We start from the raw sequence: 23,231 nt of genomic DNA, 5'->3' as shown, positions 1-23,231 counted from the left end.
TTAATTAAAAGACACTCTTGATTTGCAAAACATATAGTTGATTAGCACTGATGCTGACCAAAGTCAATGTAATTTTTTAAAAGCATTTAATGCCTGTAATTTTATGATAATCCAAAGTTTGTTACTTTTCATGGCCTAATTACTTTATTTACATGATGTGTACTTTGCTGTGTTATGCTTAGTTGCTCTGTTGTGTCCAACTCTTTGTGACCCCATGGACTGTAGCCTGCCAGGCTCTTCTGTCCATGGGGATTCTCCAGGCAAGAGTACTGGAGTAGGTTGGCATGTCTCCTCCAGGGATCTTCCCGAACCCAGGGATCGAATTCAGGTCTCCTGCATGGTAGGTGAATTCTTTACCGTCTGAGCCGCCAGGGAAACCTAAGAACACTGGAGTGGATAGCCATTCTCTTCTCCAAGGGATCTTCCCAACCCAGGAGTCGAACTGGGATTGCCTGTGTTGCAGGCTGATTCTTTATCAGCTGAGCTACTAGGGCCTACTATGGCATATACTAATAGCTAATGTTTGTTGAAGAATTATGTCAAGAGCTTTAAATGGGTTGTCTCATGTAATACTGACAAGACTCTATATGAGATAGGTATTATTATGGATATTCCCCATCTTCAGTTCAGTTCAGTTGCTCAGTCGTGTCCAACTCTTTGAGACGCCATGGACTGTAGCCCGCCAGGCCTCCCTGTCCATCACCAACTCCTGGAGTTTACTTAAACTCATGCCCACTGAGTCGGTGATGTCATCCAAGTGATCCTCTGTCATTTTCTTCTCTTCCTGGGCTCAATCTTTCCCAGCATCAGGGTCTTTTCAAATGAGTCAGCTCTTCACATCAGGAATACAAGACTTTAAAGAGGTTAAGTAACTTACCCAAATTTCATAGCTATTTAGTGATTGAATCAGGATTCCAGACCTTGACTGTGAAAGTTTTGAACCTGACCACTGAACTCTTAAGATCAGTGCTTGATAGTCCTTACTTATCTTTGTATTAGTTGCTGCTGCTGCTGCTAAGTCACTTCAGTCATGTCCGACTCTGTGTGACCTCATAGGCGGCAGCCCACCAGGCTCCCCCATCCCTGGGATTCTCCAGGCAAGAACACTGGAGTGGGTTGCCTTCTGCAATGCATGAAAGTGAAAAGTGAAAGTGAAGTCACTCAGTCGTATCCGACTCTTAGCGACCCCATAGACCACAGCCTACCAGGCTCCTCCGTCCATGGGATTTTCCAGGCAAGAGTACTGGAGTGGGGTGCCAGTGTTAGGTAGAACTTATTTTATTCATTTAGCTACAATTGTTCTCATATTTTAGTTGTTTTGAGAAAAGGAATAGCAACAGATGATTAAAAATCCTTAGAGCTCTCACAGAGAGAACAATACAGTGTGTCTCAAGAGTAAGGGTAGGGACAATAAAAAACAAAAGAATGGTGTTCTGAACTTGACTCAGCTGCACTGTTTGATCACATGTCCCTCGTTTTTCCTACCTATCCTAGAAGTTAGGAAGTCTAGATTTTAAGAATGAACTTGTTGATAACTTGTTTTGTGACCTTGAATCATTTACTCCATCTCTGTGTGTCAAACTGAGGCCCAGAAATTGACTTCATCTTTAGAATATAATGTCACTTAGATAGTCTAGAAGGCCCCTGTCGTCTCTGAAGTGCTTTATATCACCAAACCTTGTGATTGACCAGTGTGCTTTATGGTTTAAATCTATTTTTGTTCTCTGTCTTTTTAAAAAGTCATGACATATTTAAAAATACAAAAATATAGTAATAATAGTTGTATATTCACCATAAAAGTTTTAACCAGATTCATCATTTAGCCATGTGTTTTAGATATTGTAAAAATAAATAACACTAAAGATGTTGCTAAAGTGTCCCATCTCTTTGTTACTATGCATTTCTTGTTTTATCATGTGTAAACCTACTTTATTCATTTCATCTGCTATATAGTGTGCTTTTGAATGACTAACCCAGTTTATCCATTCCTGCTGGGGAACTATCTCTTTTATATATTTTTAGCAATCAGTGCTTCAGTGAACATTATTATATATGTTTCCTTGTTTATTTGTGCAAGAGTTTTTTCAGGTAGAACACCTAGGAGTAGAATTGGTATGATGTAGTTTTACTTCTTCAGTTTTCCTAGATTTGGCAAAGTGGTTGTGCCAGTCTAAATTCCAACCAGCAACCACTGTTTGACTTTTCCACATTGTCACCTTCACTTTTTGTTATTAGATTAATTTCAACCTATCATAGTGATGTGAAATATCTCAAAATGTTAATTAGCGCTTACTTGATTACTGTCAACTTTTACTAGGTTATATTACAATAATAGCCTCCAGATCTTCTGGATGTATAATGACAGTGGTTTATCCTTGCTCGTGTTATATGCCCTTGATGAGCTGGGTGTGGGCTCTGCTCCATGTCTTCTTGATTTTTGAATCAAGACTAAATGCGTATCCTCTACATGGGAAACAATGCTCTCACAGTAGAGGGAAAGAAAACACAGTGGAACCACACTGTGGTCCTTGAATCTTCTGCTTGGAAGTAGTATATCTTAATATATATAGATATAAGATATACTACTTATATCTCATTGGCCAAGTAAGTCCTGTGGTTAATAGGTAGGTGGGCAAGCCCGAGCCCATCACAGGAAGAGCTTGGTAAATAATTGAAAACATGGAAATAATCCTACAATTTACTCAAGAGCCTGAGCAACTTTTTGTAAGTGTAGTTTTCTAGGATTGCTCTAGGATTAAAAAAAAAGATAGACATTCTTTTTCAGATTCAGGATATTCTTTTCCTAGTTTCTAGGATTAAACTGGAGAAGGCAATGGCACCCCACTCCAGTACTCTTGCCTGGAAAATCCCATGGATGGGGAGCCTGGTAGGCTGCAGTCCATGGGGTCGCGAAGAGTCGGACATGACTGAGTGACTTCACTTTCACTTTTCACTTTCATGCATTGGAGAAGGAAATGGCAACCCATTGCAGTGTTCTTGCCTGGAGAATCCCAGGGACGGGGGTGCCTGATAGGCTTCCGTCTCTGGGGTCGCACAGAGTCCGACACGACTGAAGCGACTTAGCAGCAGCAGCAGCAGGATTAAACTAGAAAGTTTTGTGAATAGATGGTAAAAGACATGACTAGGTAGTGAATCTTTTCTAATGTATTTTCTGTATCAGCTGAGAGGATCGTGATTTTTTAATCTGTTAATGTAACATATTAATGTTTTCTAATGTGAAGCTATCTTTGAATTCCTAACATAGATACTTGTGATCGTTTGACATTGATTTTGTATTTTTAACCTATGTTTTTTGCATATATTATTTTTAACTTTCTTTTATCAAATCGTCTTCATCAGATTTTGTTATCTGGATTATGTACTAGCTTTTAGAGTTGCTTGCCTTTAATATTCTCTAAAAAAAAGTTTTGGTAAATTAGGGATTTAACTGTTCTTTGGAGATCTGGTAGAACTTGCCTTTAAAACTGTCTTGGGCTGGTGACCCTTTTCTGGGAAAAATGGATTTGGGAGGTTTTTTTGTTTTATTAAATCATTGATTTGGTTTTCCGGTAGTCTGTTTCTGGTTTAATCAGTTGTAGTAATTCATGTTTTTAGTGGAAACTGCCCATTTCATGTAACTTGACAAACCTATGAAGTTGTTCATAGTGTTCTTACCTTGTACTTTTGATTTTGATTTCTTTCTAATTTCTTGTGTTATTTGCATTTTCTTCATTATTTTTGATATAGAGTTAACTATTTAAATCTTTTCTTTCAAAGAAACAGCTTGGTTTTGTTTGTTTCTTTTCTGTTTTGTAAATTTTATTCTTTGTTTTTTCCCTTGGAATTATTCTGTTCTTTATCCCCAATTTCTTGAATTGAGTATTTGGAAAAAAAAAAAAATGTATGTTTTCAGGGCTCTAATATTCCCTTCAGGTATCTCTTTTTGGGTGCACAAGTTTTAAAATACTGTACTTTTAATTGTCATTCAGTTCCTAATATTTTCTCATCCCATTATGGGTCAGCTTAATTGATTAGAGAAGTAGAGGAGTCTTTATTTCAATGACTGTATTAATTTATAGATTGTCTTTTCAGCTAATAACTAATTAATAAATATTACCATCATAAGAATGAGCTTTTGAGGACAATAGATAAATCTGAAAAAGCTTACAGCATATAAATGTTGAGTAAACTTTTTTTTTCTGTCAAGTACAAAGGAAATGGAATTTGAATAGACTTCAGTGATGTGACCCCTTAGCAGATTTTATGTACCGACAGTTCACTGGAATCCTAGGCAGCAACTTTATATGTGACCAGAGGCTGCATAGTTCCTCAGTGTCACGGTAGTTGTCGTAACCATGCCAACATTATAAGTGGCATTCCCGCTTCTGATTAATTTCTGTTTTATCCAGTTCTCTTTCCTATCTTGGTTCTTGTGAGTTCTTAGTATCCTTAGAATGTGTCCGATCCTGAATCACACTGCTGTCACTTCCTCTTCAGGAGCAGAGCCTGAAGGCAGCTGTCACGTGGCTTGAGCATGCTCTGTTCCCCAGTTCCAGCACTGACCTCAGACAGATGGGGTGATGTGCTGATGCTGCTTATCTCTCATTCTGTAGCTCTGTACCGGAAATTGGTGTCTGAGGACTGCTTGGGGGGAAGTATGTTGTGGGAAACTGCAACGATTAATGAACTCGAAAGTACTTAAGGAAATGAACACATTGTGGGAAATAAATACTTTTACTTTGGCCGGGGAGATTAGATTTGTTTCCAGTTGTTTACTGTCATTAAAGATGATAGTTATGTCTTTCATGGCTTTTTTAGATGCCTATAGTTATTGCTTGCTTTTTTTCCTTTCTGTATGTACATGTATCTAATTTTCAACTAGAATTTTAGATTATAGCACACCCACTGAAGATGGCCTTAATGTCCTCACTTAGGGCACCTGCAGCAGTAGAGGAAAGCATGGCCTGTTTAGGAAGTCTTGAGTTGGAACATCCTAACTTATAAGAACCTTGTAGAGGAGGATGAGGTTCTACAAGGCCACAAATGTCAGAATAAGAGGATTTAAACTGACCAGTAGAGTGAAAAGGGGCTGAGAAGAAATGGACCAGAGGTTTACAGTTGTTAATATATAAGACCTAGCAAAATTAAGAATGCTACTTGATTTTAGAATATGACTATAATAATTTAAGGGAGACTTTTTTATCCACTGCATTGGTTATGATGTATAGCATAGTAGTCTTTATAGATACAGTTTAATCAATGTTATTAGAGCATTGGGAAAGTTAGACAGTTTCCTGTTTTTGTATCTGTCAGTACCTTTGGTTAACGAAAGCAGCACTGTTATATCATTTAATGTCAGTGTTACTGTATTAACTGAATAAATTTTAAAAATCAAGAAACATAGTTCTTGGGGGTATTTTTGTTTGGTGTCTTAATATCATATCTGCTTCAGATTATTTGCTTAAAATAGAGAGATCTCCACATATCCAGGACTTCCCAGGGGGCTCAGACGGTTAATTGTCTGCCTGCAATGCAGGAGACCCAGGTTTGATCCCTGGGTTGGGAAGATCCCCTGAAAAAGGAAATGGCAACCCACTCTAGTATTCATGCCTGGAAAATCCCATGGACAGAGGAGCCTGGTAAGCTACGGTCCATGGGGTTGCATGGACCCCTATGAGACACGACTGAGTCAGACACGACTGAGCGACTTCAGTTTCTTTCTTTCCACATATGCATTTTTTTTTATCCTCCCTGCCCCTTCCTTTCTTGGCTCACTGCTTCTGTATTTTTTTTCCTGTGGGCCATTTGAATGTATTCTCGAACCTCAGGAAAGTGAAGACTACCCAGGGAGCCATGGCAGCATCGTTTTCAAACACTGTTATCTTTGAAGTCTGTATTCTTTTGAAGAAAGAGAGTGTGTGCTAATACTATGTGAAAAAAAAATGCTTCACACACAATATTTGGAGCATAAGTATTGGATAATGGTGCATTTTTGGAGAATGATTTTACTTAAGTGTAAAACAATATGGAAATGGCTTGAGTTCAGTTAATGTTATTTCTGCAGCCTAGGCCATGCATTAATTTTGATGCAAGGCTGAGTCTGTGCATTTGTTCCAAAGTTTTGTGTGAAGTATTTTTTAAATTAAAGTTAGTAAAAATTATAATTTACATTTTATACTAGTTTATCATCCTGATAATAAACTATCTCAAATTCTTTTTGAAAAAAATCTTTTCATTGAAGATTATGATTTTCTCATAAAGAAAATTTATAATTTCTGTTCTCTGATATGTCTGTTTTTATCTCACTGAGAAATATAATGCTATGTGAGAAACTCCTTTGTTATCAGAATTTAAATTTTAAGAATTTTGGGGTGTCTCCTATACTCTGCATGCTGGTTCCAGAGACACCCCTATAGAATGACTCTTGTGATATTGCCACTGAAGTTATTTACATACTTGATGTGTTAAAACAGCAGGGCTCTTTCCTCTAAGGAGGAGTACAATAAGAGTTAGTTGGAGCTATGGGTATAGCATCAGGAGATCTGTGTTTTCTTTTGGCTCGTTGGATGTCTTGGAGAAGTCACTTCCTCTTTTTTCTTCTATTCTAAGATTGCAGATTAAGAATGAAAGTATTTGTTTCCTCTATTTCTAGGATTGAACTGGCTTTACTACAGCTGATGTGTGTGTGTGTGTGTGTGTGTGTGTGTGTGTATATATATATATAAGAAGTCTGAAAATAAATGTGAAAGTGCCTGTAATACTTGGGAAGCATGAGTGAATACGCATTCTGAGTTCGAGTTGCTCACATTTTCCTCTGGCATCTGAAAGTCGTTCCCACGTGTTGATTTTGTCTGAGAATTGAGGGCATTGTTCTTGCCCACATAGGAATGTGAGTGCCATTTTTTCTCAGTGCTGTGAATAAAGCTATCAGAATGTAGGCTCTCTTCGTCAGTGTTCTGTTGATAAAAACTACTTATCAGGCAGCAGAATGGTGTCAAGGTCTTCTTGCCTTTCCTCTGTAGAGTACTGGCCTCAGAAATGCAATTTGATATCATTGCTTTTAAATGTTTTATTTATTTACTTGATTGTTTATGTCTGCTGACATCCTTCAAGGCTGTTCTTTCAGATTTCTATAATTGACCCTTATTAGGTTTACTAGTTAAATAGTTTTAACTATCTGTATCCCAGTACTCTTGCCTGGAAAATTCCATGGACAGAGGAGCCTGGTAGGCTGCAGTCCATGGGGTCGGGAAGAGTCGGACATGACTGAGTGACTTCACTTTCACTTTTCACTTTCATGCATTGGAGAAGGAAATGGCAACCCACTCCGGTGTTCTTGCCTGGAGAATCCTAGGGACGGGGGAGCCTGGTGGGCTGCCGTCTATGGGGTCGCACAGAGTCAGACATGACTGAAGCAACTTAGTAGTAGTAGTAGTATCCTTGGAGAAGATCTGGAAGTTGTGTTCCTCTCTAAACCCCTGTAAAATAGTATTGGATTTAAATATGACTTAAATAGAACCGTGAACAATTTAGTTGGCATATATTGTATGCAATTTGAAATTCCAGTGACATAGGTCCAGATGGAATGTCTCTGGCTAGTTGTTCATTTATCCCTTTAGCTCAAAAAGGGAATTTAAGGCAATGATTCTATCTAGTAATTTTTATTTAGTAAATGGGAACAGGCTTCCATGCTTTGAGAGTAGTTTAATGCTTTGGCCTAGCTTGAAGGACACAGGGGTTCGCAGGTGCAAAGCAGGCTCATTAGCTGGGCCTCAGGACACTGTTACGCCCTCAGACTGTCTTTAGATCCGTTACTACAGGATTTTCTGTGCTTTCTCCTTCCAGCCAAATTGGTCTTCTAATCAGGCACTGAATTGTCTGTCCTTTCTTCTGGTTTCTGACCCAGATCATCTCTGCCATTTCACTTCCCCATCCGCACGCTTCTTCCCTGTCTTTTAATGTCTAGCTTAAATCCAGCTTTCTGGATGTTTTTTCCTCCTCTGAACTTGTTTGCACCAATAATTGGGCAATTAATCATGTGCTGCCTTGTGAAAGAGTCTCTTGTATTGTTGTGTTGAACATCAGTTAAACTCTTTGTTACTTTTTGATTTCTTTTCATTGCTGTGTTGTTTTTTAACCTGTATTGTTAATTCCTTGAGAAAAATATCTTTCTTTTCTCTCTCCATAGGGCATTAACACAGAACTTTGCCTCGCCTCTAGCGCTACTCATAAAATGTTAATTTTTTATTTCTCTCTGCTTTCCTGTACTATTTAAAGTTTTTATCCTTCTTATCTAAGCTAAACGATTGTGTTTGCTTGTTCCCAGTTCTCCTCTCCATCCTCTCCAGTTAGAAAAGAAAGATCACTGTTGTATGTATGTATAATCCTCCACCCTCTCATATTACTACTTCTGTTCACAGCTGCACTGCTTTTTAAGTGCTTAGAAACAGTAGGCTAACTTCTTGGAGAAACACTTCATGGGCTTAAATAAATGAAAATGATTTATCAAATTTCTATAAAGGCTATGAACTGACTGGGCGTGAGAGCGATGCCGAAGTGGATAAGGAGTGGTCTTGGCCCTAGAGGGAAAGCAGACTCCCAGAGTTTTTCATGTGAATCTGAACTGCTGTAGGTCAGATGGCTGGCTGGCTGGGTATAGCCTGGGCTTGAAGAGGAGAGTAAAGTTAACACCTTACTCCCTGCCTCTTTTTTCTCTAATGCTCCTCTTTTCTGTTGAGTAAACTAAAAAAAAATGTTATGGTTTTAATTTCTCAGTAGTCAAGAATTCAACCACATGCTCTCTCCTTTGTCTTCCCAACTTGTGGTTTCAAAATCGGGGGATTGCCTTTTTTGCCCTTGTGTCGGTGGTTTCTGAAAGTATTAAACTTGACACTTGAAGCTCACCGCTCACGATGAGTAAACATCCTGATGTAATTTTGAGGGCGGCACACACTTCTGCCCCTTTCTCACACGTGCTGCCAGGCAAGCTGACGCACGGGTAATTTACTACTTAATAAGTTCTTCCTTTCACCTAAGGGTGATAGTTACTGGGCAACAGATCTTTGAAATTTTTTTGTTTCTCCTGTTTTGGAATGACAGTTATTTGATGGTTGAATAACATTTGAAATGGTGGGGGAAATAATTTTCAGAATAAGTTTTGCACTTTAAAATCTGTTCAGATACATTTTCTCCCTCTCTCAGGTAAGTAGGTATTAAAAAATGTTAACTCCTTTTCAGAGTTCATCAAATGAGGGGTAATTTTATTTCTCATTCAACAAAAAACAAAGTATCTTTTGTTAAACCGATTCTGTTCAGAATCCCTCTGTTTTCATTACTCTCTTATTTCCAATCTCTTTTCCAGTGTTTTCCTGAGCAAATTAAAGATGTTTCTGACAGAGTTTTTATTTCTCAGCCATTAGGAAATTTTGCCAAATATTCTCCTCCTTAATCCTATCTTCCTATTCCCACTCCCACTAAGATTTCGATGGAGATTGAGTGCAGGAGCTTGAATAGGGGAACAGAGATTTGAGAATCTGGCCTTTACCCGTGAGCATTTAATTTATTTCACAGAAGCTCGAGCTGAGGTTGTTCTTTCCATCCATCCTTTCCACAGCAGGATCACGACTCGGTGACTAAAGGGAAACATGCGCAGAATTTATCATCGCTATTTACAGCAGTGCGATACAGTACGCTGGGCTTCCCAGGTGACTCAGTGGTAGAGAATCCGTCTGCCAAGCTGGAGACGTGGGTTCAATCCCTGGGTCAGGAAGATCCCCTGGGGTAGAAAATGGCAACCCGCTCCAGTATTCTTGTCTGGAAGATTCCATGGAAAGAGGAGCCTGGTGGGCTACATTCAGAACTCAGAGACTGAGCACACACACAATAAAGTATGCTAGCATTTGCATATTAAAGGGGTTGAAGGCAATGTAACATAATAAAATGTGGCCTATACAAAGCTGCTGAATTAGTCAGGCAAAGTGGCTAAATGATGAAAGTACTTGTAGATGATCTTTCAGATTGCCATTTTTATATTTGTTATATTCTGTAGCAGAGTTTTACATAAACTCTGTTAGAACAGTTATGATTAAGAATATTATTCTTTTTTTTTTTTTTCTTTTTATACTCTGGAGAGACAGCCTCAAAACTACCAACTGAACTACTTTTCATAACTGTGTGTTATATTTGCAGATTCTGGCCTTTAAACCTGTTTTGAAGTTGTCTGAGTTTGTGCACCATTTAGTTATTAACATAGGAAGGAAACTTAATCTAAGTCTTACCAGGATCTGCTTGTTATATCCATTGATCTCTTTTCATATTTCTGTCAGCAGCAATTTAAACTGAGTCAGATAGGAATGCTCTAATAAGCTTTTTTTTTCTATAGCACAGAAAGCCTGTCTGAATCAAATGTCAAAATTCATTCTAGGCGAATAGTTTACAGAGAATCTGCTAGCCTACAGAAGTTTGCTGCTTACACTTTTTGAAGTAAGTTTGAATGCGAACGGTACTTGGCAGTTTCTTAAAATAATACTTAGAAAAATGTGGTGTGCTTCTCTGGTCAGCCTCTTTCTATAATCTAACAGTTTTAGTCACTGTTGTTTTTTAAGCAGTTATAGTTTTCACAGATTTATGCTGAGTTGCCTATTCAAAATGAATAATAGGAAAAGCTGGACAAAAAGATTTTAAAGCTTTCACTTCTTAAAAGTTATTTTATTGACTGGTTACTGACCTCCATTGTGTGTGCTCAGTTGCTTAGTCATGTCTGACTATTTGTGCTGCCATGGACTGTAGCCTGCCAGGCTCCTCTCTCCATGGGATTATCCCAGCAAGAATACTGAAGTGGGTTGCCATTGCCTCCTCCAGGGACCTCCATTAGTGATGATATGTAATTTCTAAGAAAAATAGAAAGTCAAGGATGTCATATTTCCACAGTGTTTATGAATTTGGTCTCGAGTAGTATTCATTTAAATACATATTGTGAGTTTAGAAGTAATTTTTGTCCCCCAATATTGGTTTTTTTTTTCTTGTCCTCTTAAATTGCTTATAGGTTTTACTTTCAGAGATAAACTTTTCATGTGAAATAAAAATACATGCATAGTTGATTTAAATACTGTTTTTGGTTTAGATAAATACAAGTGCAGAAGTGCCAAGTTATTATGGGCTGGAGTTGGTAAGAAAATCTTACATTGAGGAGAAAGACTCTTTAACTTTGAAGAATGAGGTATTGGGTTGGCCAAAAAGTTAACAGAACTTTTGGCCAACCCAGTATTTAGGGTAGGAAGAGAAGGGGGTGACAGAGAATGAGGCTGTTGGATAGCATCCCTGATTCAGTGGACATGAGTTTGAGCAAACTCCGAAAGATAGTCAAGGACAGGAAACTTGGTGTGCAATACTCCATGGGGTCACAAAGAGTTGGACACGACTTAGCGACTGAACTGCTAAGTCACTTCAGTCGTGTCCGACTCTGTGTGACCCCATAGACGGTAGCCCACCAGGCTCCCCTGTCCCTGGGATTCTCCAGGCAAGAACACTGGAGTGGGTTGCCATTTCCTTCTCCAGTGCATGAACGTGAAAAGTGAAAGTGAAGTCGCTCAGTCCTGTCTGACTCTTAGCGATCTCATGGACTGCAGCCTACCAGGCTCCTCCATCCATGGGATTTTCCAGGCAAGAGTACTGGAGTCGGGTGCCACGACTGAAGAACAACATCATTATTTAGGAAGGGCTTCCCTGGTGGCTCAGTGGCAAAGAACCCGCCTGTCAATGCAGAGTTGTGGGTTCAGTCCCTGTGTTGGGAAGATCACCTGGAGAAGGAAATGGTATCACACTCCAGTATTCTTGCCTGAGAAATCCCCTAGGCAGAGGAGCCTGGTGGGCTACCGTCCGTGGGATTGCAGAAGAGTCCAACATGGCTTAGTGACTAAACAACAATGATATTTAGGGAATCTCAACAATACCTAGCCTAATACATTTTTTAACTTGAGAATGGTTAAATAATAAAAGCCAACCAGAATTTTGGGGTTATAGGAAAAGTCTTAAATGCCTACTTCCTTCTATGTCAAGAAAACATAATAATAATAAACTTTGTTAAGAGCAAGCCATGCTTTGCCTGGCCAGTGTTGTCATTTTTGGCCTGGGCTCTCTGCGGTTTGGCTTTCACTAGGAGTTCTCTCATCTTGCAGAGCCCGAATACCATCGGTGTTCAAATGGATTCATCTCTTCACTTCTGCCAAATATTAAGAAGAGGTGGGCTTCCACCCATAGGAGAGGTTGCAAAGAGAGCATAAAATATAAAAAAAAAACTTCATGGAGACTATCATTTACCCTTTTCCAGTCTACTTTCCAAAATTTTGTTGGCATTAATCCCATTCTCTTTCTCCTTTCCATTGTCGGGGGAGAGGGGAAGAATATGTGCATATGCCCTGGTGTGCACACACCACATCATTTTAGAGTAGCTTCCATAGGGAGCAGAGCTAAATGTGTATTTTAGTGTACTGTCTCTAATTAGAAGTCCATTTTCTGCTTAGGAAAATCTGAACAATGAGCCTGTGTTATCCTCAGGATAAAGTGAAGTGAGCTCTTCCCCTTAGAATAGCACATATCAAAGTTGCCCGGAAGTTTTCTGGATATCTCATTATAAAAAGTCTTTGACTTGGTTGTAGCAGCATTAGTGGCATCTGTTTTGATCCTGTTTGTTGTTTGTGTGCAGGCGTTTTTTGTTAGTCTTCATTTTTTTGCCTCATTATTTCCAGTAGGTGTCTAGATAGTCCATTTTATTGTTTGTATGTTTCTAATTGGGCAGAGCGGAGGTCAAAGTAAAAGAATGGAAATGCTATTCCACTTAAAATACATTATTTTTTGGCAATGATAGGTATGATTTAGTTTTTATTCACTTGGTTTGGGTCATTAGGTACTTATTATATAAAGTTTGTGGCTTTGTTCATCAAACATTTCTGGACATTGGTGACAATGTTGGGTGTGGGGGGCGTCCTTCAACAAGAATGGACTTGGGAGAATTTCACTGGAGGATCTGATGCTCGGCAGTAAGATACACTTTAACTCTTCATTCACTGTGCGTGAGACAGTGGGGCAGAGGAAAACTGCCTTTGTTGACCAGTCCTACATTTAGACATAAGAATGCCAGGAAATGAATTTACTGTGAGAGATAACTGCTAGGAAGAATAAACATTTAGATTTATTTCCTTCATAATAAGAAAGCCTTGAGGTGATTTCAGATGCTACATCTTAAGAGATCTTTATGAGCATGCAGTGCAGAGTACGGAGTATTATAACAGCAGGCGTCTTTAGCCTCCTGTAGCTTGATCCACCCTGGAGGGTGAATACGTCTGTCCACAGGCTTTCAGGCCAGATATCCTTCTTTCTAGTGATACTGCTTGCTTCTTCCCACTTTTAGTTATCCCTGTTCTTCCCCCTTCAGGAAGCCTGATTGGATCGTAGATTTGCTGGATACACATTCATGCACCAATCCGCCTGCCCTTTCTTCCACTAACATTTTAGACATTTTATTCCTGAGTCTCCTGCAATTAGATTATTTCATCAATCACATGTTGTTTTTACTTAAGATTTCCCAGGAAATGTTAAACTAACTCCAGATTCTGTAAAAGTTATGATGGACTTTAGTATTTACATTTAGACATGTTACAGACCTCACAGTGGTGGGCATGGGAGTTGAAGATAGGGAATGATTGATGGAAACCCACTTACCATGTAAAAATATTGTTTCTGTTGGAAAAGATTCTGATTTTCAAGCAGATGTCACATGTCACACGTTCTGCATTTTAGGGCAGAAGTAAGATCGGGGGGCTTTGAGTTGACCATCTGAATATGTGAATACAGGTGCGCAGAGAAGTATTATAAAGGATGTTTCCAGCTTATAACAGGTTATATATATGTACGTCATATTTCAGAAAATTATTTATCTGGAGTGTATGTTTTCTATAGAAGTAATATACAAATGATTAGACTTCCAAGTCAATTTATAAAAGTATACATATAAGTTTCTGAACTGAGTTCTGGGTGCTAAATCTTGGAACAGGTGGAAAAGGACAGAATTTCTACCTCATTTTTCTAATTCAGGCCAAAATTTAAAGTCCTCTTTTCCCCCATATTATTTCTGTTTCTTAGTCCTTTTTGCCACCTAGACTTTCTTGTTGTTGCTAGTTCCATGATGATATCCTGTTACTTTTTTGTAGAATTATAATACAAAAATGTGCTATGCTACCTGCCTACTGTTTCTCCATGCAGAATCAAAATTCTTCTAATCCCAAATGTTAGCAGATCTCTCAGCTAAGTAACGAGAGAATTAGCAGCCTGAGTGAATGACTCCAGTGTGTGGATGATTGCTTACATTGCCTTCTAGGAGACATTAGCATTTTAACAGAAACCTGTTCACGCTAAAGGTTCATAAGTGGTCGGATTTCACTCATGACACCAAGGGAAATGAAAAATGAAGGCAGTTTGAGAAGGAGGTAGAAGGCTGTATTCGAGGTGGCCTTTTGGGGAGGCGTGCCCTGACACTCCTTAACTTTCTTGCTGAATCTCCATGTTTCTGATCCCTCAGAGTTGTTCCTCTTCTGTAGTTGAATTAGTTGATTAGAAATAAAGGATGTATGGCTATGGACAAAAGATTAAAGTTTGTTTCCTTTATTAAAACTAAAAATTAGCATTTATTTGCCATTTTCCATATACCATAAAGGTGAAACATTTTTCTATCTTATTTGCCATCTAAACTTATCTGATTGCTTATGAGATGATTTGTGTGCTCTGTTAAGAATTATGAAACATTTCAAAACCCAACAGATGGGAGTAGAAAAGCATTCCATGTCAGTACTGCATGTAGACTTGGATAGACTTGGAATCACTGAATCATGAAATAGGGCTTTATAACATAGGGGAAAGGCAAGCTCCTCTGTTCTTGAGGAGTTAATTAAGGCATGCATGTGATTGTATTAAAGATGAGCCTCTATGCTGCTTCTATCTACACTAGAATTTCCTTTAATACTATTGTAGGATACAGTTACTTGAGCATATTTTTCAGTGTGTTCTGGCCTAGCATATGCTTTGTTTTGTAGCAGCCTTTTAATTTTTATTTCTAGTTCCTAAAACTACACTGAATAGTGTTTTATGTCATTCATGTCAACAGCACTGCAGAATTTCCCTTGTTCAGTCACGATTCCTTGGATACTGTGGAATGGAAAGAAATAGAGATTTTGTAATGAACTATGAGGATTTTTCACTTTTTCTCCCTCCTCCCTTGGAGGCTGTTCATGAAGGAATTGAGGGCTTTCCAGGTGGCTCAGTGGTAAAGAATCTGTCTACCAATGCAGGAGACATGGGTTTGATCCCTGGGTTGGGAAGATACCCTGGAGGAGGAAATGGCAACCCACTCCAGTATTCTTGCCTGGAGAACCTCATGGACAGAGAAACCTGGATGGCTACAGTCCATAGGGTCACAAAGAATTGGATGCTACTGAGCACTTGAATGGAGAAGGAAATGGCAACCCACTCCAGTATTCTTGCCTGGAGAATCCCATGGACAGAGGAGCCTGGCGGGCTATAGTCCACAGGGTCGCAAAGAGTTGGACACGACTGAGCGACTTCACTTTCAAGGAATACTGTGTAGGGAAAGTGGAAGTCGCTCAATTGTGTCTGATTCTTTGCAACCCCATGGACTGTTACAGTCCATGGAATTCTCCAGACCAGAATACTGAAGTGGGTAGCCTTTCCCTTCTCCAAGGAATCTTCCCAACCCAGGGATTGAATACAGGTCTCCCTCATTGCAGGTGGATTCTTTTTTCTTGTTATTTTTGGTAGTGTCTTATAAGAAACCTATCATATGTGAAGGTTTTATAAAAAATTTATTTTATTTTATATAAAATACGAATAATATACATATTATTTTTTGAACAGTCAGAAATCCTTTTTCAAGTTTAATGATAAGGGGAATGAACAGAACTTAAAAATCTTCATTATAATGATATTTACTCTGGAATTACATTTTTCATACACACACACAATTGTTGGATGTGATTTCTTCCTTTTTTTCCAGGATTTGAATGCACTTTGGGACTGAGGTGTGTCATTCAGATGGGTAGGAAAAGAATGACCTGATAAAATGATGGCCTGAAACTATTTAAGACACTCCTTTCCCCTTTTGTAAGGTTCTCTTTGATTTCCTCCACCCCCATGACAATGTCTCCGTTGTTGTGTTTGCTCTGTGTATACCTTTCTTTCCTTGGCCTTTTATATTTGCACAGTGTAGTTGTGAGCTAGCGCAAAACACTTAGCTCGAGGCTGGGATGTATGGATTGCATTGTATGCTTCCCAGCACCGTCTCCTGGGTGCACAATAACTGCAGTGTGGAGGGGCCCACACGGAGACAGTGATGGTGTTTTATAGAACACCAGTGGTGTGTGGCATCAACTGCAATCTGCCGGGTAAGCAGTTGCACAAATTCCTCCAAGTCAAGAGGCCTCCAGAAATGTCATGTTTTGGCCTCAATAGTGAATGCCACAAATAACAGCACAGGCTCCGGGGAACTCCGCGTCTCAGATTCCAGCCTGCCGTTCTTCAGCTGGGCTTGCTATAGATTGCTGAGCCTTCCCAACCCCTCCCAAAAGAAGTTCCCCAAAGCCAGTCTTCTAATCCTTGAAGAATATGTATTTTAAACCTACCTAAATTGTCTTGCTTTGTCTCTGTCCTTTGGATGTCTCTCACCTGGATATAGACCAAAGGACTGTTTAAATTTTTTTTTTTTTTTTGGTTTAAATTTTCAAGCCATTGATTTTATACTTCTGTTCATTGATATTCTTGGAGTTAGGTAGAGGTAGATGGGAAAGTTGATTGTAAAGCTTGCTGTCATTTAATATAGGAAGTAAGATTTCTTTTTGAAGTGTACTTGCCAAGTTGATTAACTGTTGTATGGCTTTAATTGTTTAGTTAACTGGTGCTACATTATCAGAATAGAGATGAACACAGTTTGTACTCTATAAAGATTCTAGTGTAAGAAAAGATATAAAGCAAAAGCACGCTTCAGATAGCAAGAAGAAATAACAACGACTGATGTCCTAGGGAAGGAATGTGTAAAGACTGCAAAACCCCAGTCTCCTTTTGGATAAAGGTGGTGCATGGCTGGCTCTTAAGAGAAAGGAGCACATTGGTTTTTCTGCCGACGTCATTCCTTTAGTTCCCAAGAAGTATTTGGAAGTGCTCTAATTACTAAGGAAGAGTCAAATACAATGTAGAAAATTGTACATTGTGAAAATAAAATGTAGGTCTGTGGCTGTTCTAGAATCTAGTTGGCAGTGTGTGTCTAGCTTAGTTCCTTGAATATCTATGGGTTGGTAGTCCATGAGCTCTAGAGCCAGGAGCTTGCATAAGACTGAGAGCCAGAAGACCTGCTTCTAGACTCAACTCTGCCAGCTTAAGTGCCAAGCCATTGCCCCCAAAGTATCTTTTGGCCTATAAGTGAGCTGAGTTACTCAATGAAGCGCTGCTATTGGAGACACTGGAGTGAGTGAGACACACTATTACTTAAAGAACCCAGTCTTCAGAAGTAATAAGTATCAAAAGAAGTAGAACTAAAGAGTAAGTACCATAGGTGTGAAAGTACTTAAAGGAGAAAGATAAATATTAGAAGATTGGAATAGGCTTCGTGGAGGAGAATTTGGAGCTTTGTCTTAGAGGTAGGGTTTTACATTTGGAAATTAAGGTAGAAAAGAAATTCAGAGCTTGCCTTGGCAAGTTAACTGCCCTTTTTATGTGGGACTGGCAGCACCTGCCCATAGTTACTACAACTAATGAACCAGCCACATATACTAGTATCTTAATGCACATTGTAAAGCAAAATATCTGTGTATTCCGCTTGGTTGAAAAATGTGTTTGTAGTCCCTTCATGCACCATAATTCAAGTTGTTTATAGAAAAATCAAAACAATGATAATATGGGAAAACTGCCTTACTGGATACAAATGTAGAGTACTAATGTTTATGGACATCACACATAGGAATTCCGTTCTTTAAAAGAAATTCAGGAAATCAGACTGAAAAAGTTAGATCAGTTAAACTCTCTATAACCTCAGTTTTCTGATTGTGAAGTGAGATTGAGTGTAGTAATGGAAAGCTTTTTATAATGATATTTAAAATTGGTTATTATTTTAGAATAGTTCAAAAAGTTTCTGTGCTTTCAGCTGCCTTTTAATGCATTCACACAATGTGCCAACATTTTATTAAGTATTTCAGTACATTTAACTTTTTGATCCCCACCATAAGGTGACTCACGACATGCCTGAGGTTACACACCAGTTAGGAGGCAGGGCTGGTGTTCAGATCCGTGTCCCGTTCTGCTCTGGCAGTGATGCTGTTACTAGCCTGTTGTTGACATTGAGGATTCACATGAATGGTGATACATGCCAGAATCTAGGAGGGGAGAAGGAACAATCTCACTTTGCATGCCCCCCACACAATTTTTTTTTTTGGTTACACACGTGGCATGTGGGATCTTAGTTGCCTGGACCAGGGATCAAACCCTTGCCCCCTGCAATGGAAGCATGGATTCCTAACCATTCCTGGACCTCCTGGGAATCCCACCCTCAACATTTTTATGTACTTGTATTATGAAGTGTATCTTGATTCCTCTTCTCCAAATGATGAGGATTATTACTTAAGGAGTGAGTTGTGAACAGCATGAAGGCAAAAAAGAAGTGGTGAGCCACTGGGTCGTGTTGCTGTCAGAGCACACTCAGGCAAGTTTGATTACAGATTAATATTTATGAAATGTAATAACTTGGTACAGTAAAAATGTATCATTTACTATGTCTCTGATAATTTGGTATGCTTTCTTTATGAGATTAGAAGAAATATGCTAATTTGTTTGCCTTTTTAAATTAGGTTCCAAGGCAGATCAGTTTTAGGTGTTTTAAGAGTAACTTCTTGAGTTTTCTATTACAGTTTTCTTTCTCTACTCCTTATTCTCCAGCTCCTGTTTCTTCTTCTCTTGTCTTGATGGCTTTGTAGTATCTATTTTTTTTTAAATACATATAAAAATCTTTGAATGTTGATGTGTATAAATAATTAATGGAATAAAGTGATTGTAGGTTAATGGGTTTTATTTTATCTGACTAGAGATCCATTGGGTTTCCTTAGTTTGAGAGTTTTAGCATTTATCATCCATTACTCTGTTAATATTGCCTCTTTCTTATTTTACTGTCTTCATCTAGAATTCTGGGAAGGTATATATAGAATAGATCCCCTCTTCTAGCTTACAGGTCTGAAATTCTTTCATAGTCTTTATCTGTCTTTGCTTCATTTTGGTTAGTTTTTTCAGATCTGTCTTCCACCTTTTAACTGTATCAAACCATGCCCATTTGGATTATAATTTAATTATTCTAGTTTTATTTCTAAGTATTCTAATTGGTTCTTTTCAGAAGTTCTGCTTTTTGATAGTTATTTTTTCCTTGGTATTTTAAAATATTTATTTCTTTAAACACATAAAAATGCTAATTTTGTGTTCTGTACTTGATAATTCCATTGTCTGCTGCTGCTGCTAAGTCGATTTAGTCGTGTCTGACTCTGTGCGACCCCGTAGACGGCAGCCCACCAGGCTCCCCCGTCCCTGGGATTCTCCAGGCAAGAACACTGGAGTGGGTTGCCATTTCCTTCTCCAATGCATGAAAGTGAAAAGTGAAAACTTTTCCATTGTCTACTGTCTCTGAATTTCTGACTGATGTCATATCTAATGCTCAATAATAGTAGCTGGTTTCCTTATGTGTCTTTAATCTTTTTGATTATACTTGTTGGGATTTTATCTGTGAGAATCATTTATTTTCCATTTCCTTAAGAATCATTTCAGATGCCACAAACATGGTGAGGTTACAATATTTCTCAGCCGCTTTTACTCATTCCATTCTTGGTGCTTCTCCCATGCACTTTTGTATATGCATCTTTCAGCACATGCCTCTTGGCTTTGTTGCTTTTTTGTCTTCCCAACCAGTTAAGTTCCTTGAGGGTGGAGATGCTGAATGAAAGCTTAAGTAATACTTGTGTGCAATTAAGATCTTATCGAGCATTTAAAATATCTATTTCCTGGAGACGGGAAGGAGAGAATCGTGGAGAAGCAATCTGAGCATCTAGAAGATATTTTGGTGCTTGTTGGTTTGGGCTAATGAAAGACAGTTGGGAATAGAATTCATCTGCGATTGAGTGAGGCACTTGGTTTGGCACTTTAATATACACCATCTTCCTGGGTTTATTTGACCCTCACAGTGAGCTGTGAGAGAGCTACTATCTCATCTTACAGTTAAGGAGACAAAGTGGTTCATCCATTGTTAGACTTGTCCGATAATAGTAAAGTGCTTACAGAAAGTTGAATGAGGGAGGGACTGGGTCTGACTCCAACCCCCGTGTGAATGCCTCCCTGTGCTGCCCAGTGTGCCAGCACCAGACTGTGGCAATGAGCTTTGTGGATACTTTGCTCTTAATCTTTTAGGGGAATTCTGTCCATGAGAGCATGTTTCTATTTTTGAAATGGAAGGCAGTGAGAAAGTATGATTTATTAATAAAAATTGATGGTAAGGCAATGTTGGAATGTGGTTTTCTCTTTGAACTGAGGTATGTGTTACTATTTATAGACGTCAGTTGTCTTAACTATCCTTTTTACCCTAATTTCAAATAACATTCCAACCAAATAAAATAGTATGAATCTCCTTTGAGGCTGTCACATTTCACCGTGATTTTTTAGGGCTAATCCGTTTCAGTAGTTAGCTTATTTGAAAGGAGTTGTCATTCTGCCAGAGGTTTCCTGGAGGTAACACCTTTGCTTGGAAACTGTATCTGATTACAGGCCGACTGCCTATATAAGCACCCATTGAGTTCTTAGTGTCTTTCTATGAAATCTTCTGTGACCTAATTTATACCTCCTTATAAGTGCATAGTGTGTGATGAACAAGTAGACAGATGTGGCGAGAGCTGTAACAGTTTTCTCCCTTTGCTACCTTAGATAAGAACACTTCCTAATTATAAAGTAGTCACTGGAATTATTAGTACAACTGTGGTCAGTCACTGTGAGCCTGAGTGGTAGCTGTCACTACATTTAAAATAAGTATGTCACATAGAGTATGCTGTATTATTGTATTTTCATTTGATTCAACAAGCATCTATTATGCTGGGCAATCTTCTACTCTCTAGAGACTGAACAATATTGTTGAAATTAATGTCAGAGGAATTGAATTCTATCTTAGATTATTGATTACCTTTAAAATATTTTTTGCTATTGTTTGCAACCAAATCTCATATCTATTCCAGGCACTTATGAAGAGATAATGGATTTTACTGCACATTTAAGAAAGTAACTATCATGATATGAGTCACCTTCTCCTTGTAAAGTCAATTAAAATACCTCCAAACTCAGAGTCTTAATTATATAGATTAATAATTGCTTGCAGATAATGAAATTCAGAAACTTTCATTTTAGAAGCTTAATGCTAATTTTCATGTAAGTGAAATTAGTTATTTTTCATGTTTAAAAACTCTCCAGCTTTTAATAAGAGCCAATATTGACTAAGCCCTCACTATCCACACACTGTTCTGAGCTCTCATCATGTGTTATAAGTCATTTAGCACTTAACCACATCCTGTATGGTAGATTCCATTATCATTTAATAGATGTACAAATTAAGGCAAATAGAACTTAAGTGTCTTGTCCCTGGTCACATAGATTATAAATAGTGAAAAGGCATTTAGAACTTTGGAATTTGGAATCTGGAGCCCAGTACTCTCATTTATTACACTGTATCTGTGTGTACTTTAAATGTGTGGACATATAAACACTTATCTGTTTCATGTATACTTTATCATTGTTTGAATCTGTAGCGAGGTGGATAGCACATTGCTTGTAATGTTGAAATCACGTAATCTGTGTGGCTTTTCTCCCTCTTCCCTCTACTATTTAATGTAATTCTTTTCCTAAAAAAGAAGTGTTTAATTATAAAAATTTGATAATAAAGGTTGTAGATTCTCCTTCACAAGTGTTTCAGGCATGGATTTCTTACCTCTGCTTCCATAAATAGAGGAGAGAAACACACACTTGAATCAAGTTTCTGTGAAGACTTTATCTTTTGAAAACCCTTATCAGAGTTGTCCTGATTTGAAATTGAAATGTCTTTTATATCTTACTCCATTTTTAAAGATGTCTGTGTGGCAAGCATTCATTTTCACACTCTGGATGAACTAACTAGTAGACATTTCGATAATGTGAGGCATTTGTCTCGAGGATGAACATGTCTATCTTCTGGCTTGTTCCTTTCTCACTTGTAGTCCAGGGATGGTTTATATCCATGCAGGGGAAGGAGTGTGTGTGTGACTCAGCTCTGCACTTGGTGGTTCCCAGGGCTGTGCCTTTTAATTGGAGTCACCACTTTGTTTTGACATCGATTAAATAGTGAAATTTTCTTCTGAAGCTGTCATAGGCTTTTATATATCTTGATAGTAAATTAAATCCTTGGAGGCAGCTGATTTACTGTCTCAGTTTCATTCTCTTTTATTTTTAGGATTTGTTCTAAGGAGTGAATGCCATATTATCCTCCAGAAAAAGTGTAACTTTGTATTGAAAAACATAATTTCTACTCTACAGATACTTGGGAATAAAAATCAAACTTAAGTGGTGATGGGATGATTCGGGTTAGGGTACATGGAGCTTAATGATTTTCCTGGGGAGAGAGTGCATGAGCCACTTTGAGGAACTGAGGGAGGCAGGTTGGACATACTTTTGTACTCTTTTAAAAACAAATAAGTGAACTCTTTAAGAATTTTACTTTTTTTAGTTTTTGAAATATTAACACGGAGTAGCAGTAAAGCCTAGACCATCTGGCTAATCATGCTTTCGTTTTAGAACTTAATGTTTTGTGTGGGAGTGGGGAGTTTAAAATGAAAAAGTTATGAATCATTTTTGGGTATTGTTTTAATAGAGGATTGGAAAATAAATATCATATTAATTTATGCTAGATAATTTTTCTGATATGATGTCCTTTATTTATAGCACTCATGGACCTTTAGTGCTTGAAAAGTAAGGATGTTATTCTTTTTCCTCAGAAACGTGCAAAGGGGCAAGTATTATTTGACAAAGTGTGTGAACATCTCAATCTCTTGGAAAAGGACTACTTTGGACTTGTGTTTCAGGAGAACCCTGAGCAGAAAGTAAGTGAAGTTATCTTAAGTTTGTTT

At 38.3% G+C, this 23,231-nt stretch overlaps 1 protein-coding gene across 26 annotated transcripts in view; it reads left to right on the top strand.

The window, feature by feature from the left end:
- The window catches only part of EPB41L2 (erythrocyte membrane protein band 4.1 like 2), a 211,569-nt gene that overhangs the window by 101,190 nt on the left and 87,148 nt on the right, over positions 1-23,231 (top strand). For all 26 annotated transcript variants that reach the window (XM_027551539.1, XM_027551529.1, XM_027551541.1 and 23 more), the window contains exon 4: positions 23,100-23,204. In XM_027551539.1, the coding sequence (XP_027407340.1) occupies positions 23,100-23,204 (105 nt within the window). The remainder of the gene's footprint in view (positions 1-23,099; positions 23,205-23,231) is intronic.

The sequence above is a fragment of the Bos indicus x Bos taurus genome, chromosome 9 (genome assembly GCF_003369695.1).
Source record: "Bos indicus x Bos taurus breed Angus x Brahman F1 hybrid chromosome 9, Bos_hybrid_MaternalHap_v2.0, whole genome shotgun sequence".
NCBI classification, from domain to species: Eukaryota; Metazoa; Chordata; class Mammalia; order Artiodactyla; family Bovidae; genus Bos; species Bos indicus x Bos taurus.
This window is presented reverse-complemented; position numbering and strand designations above follow the sequence as displayed.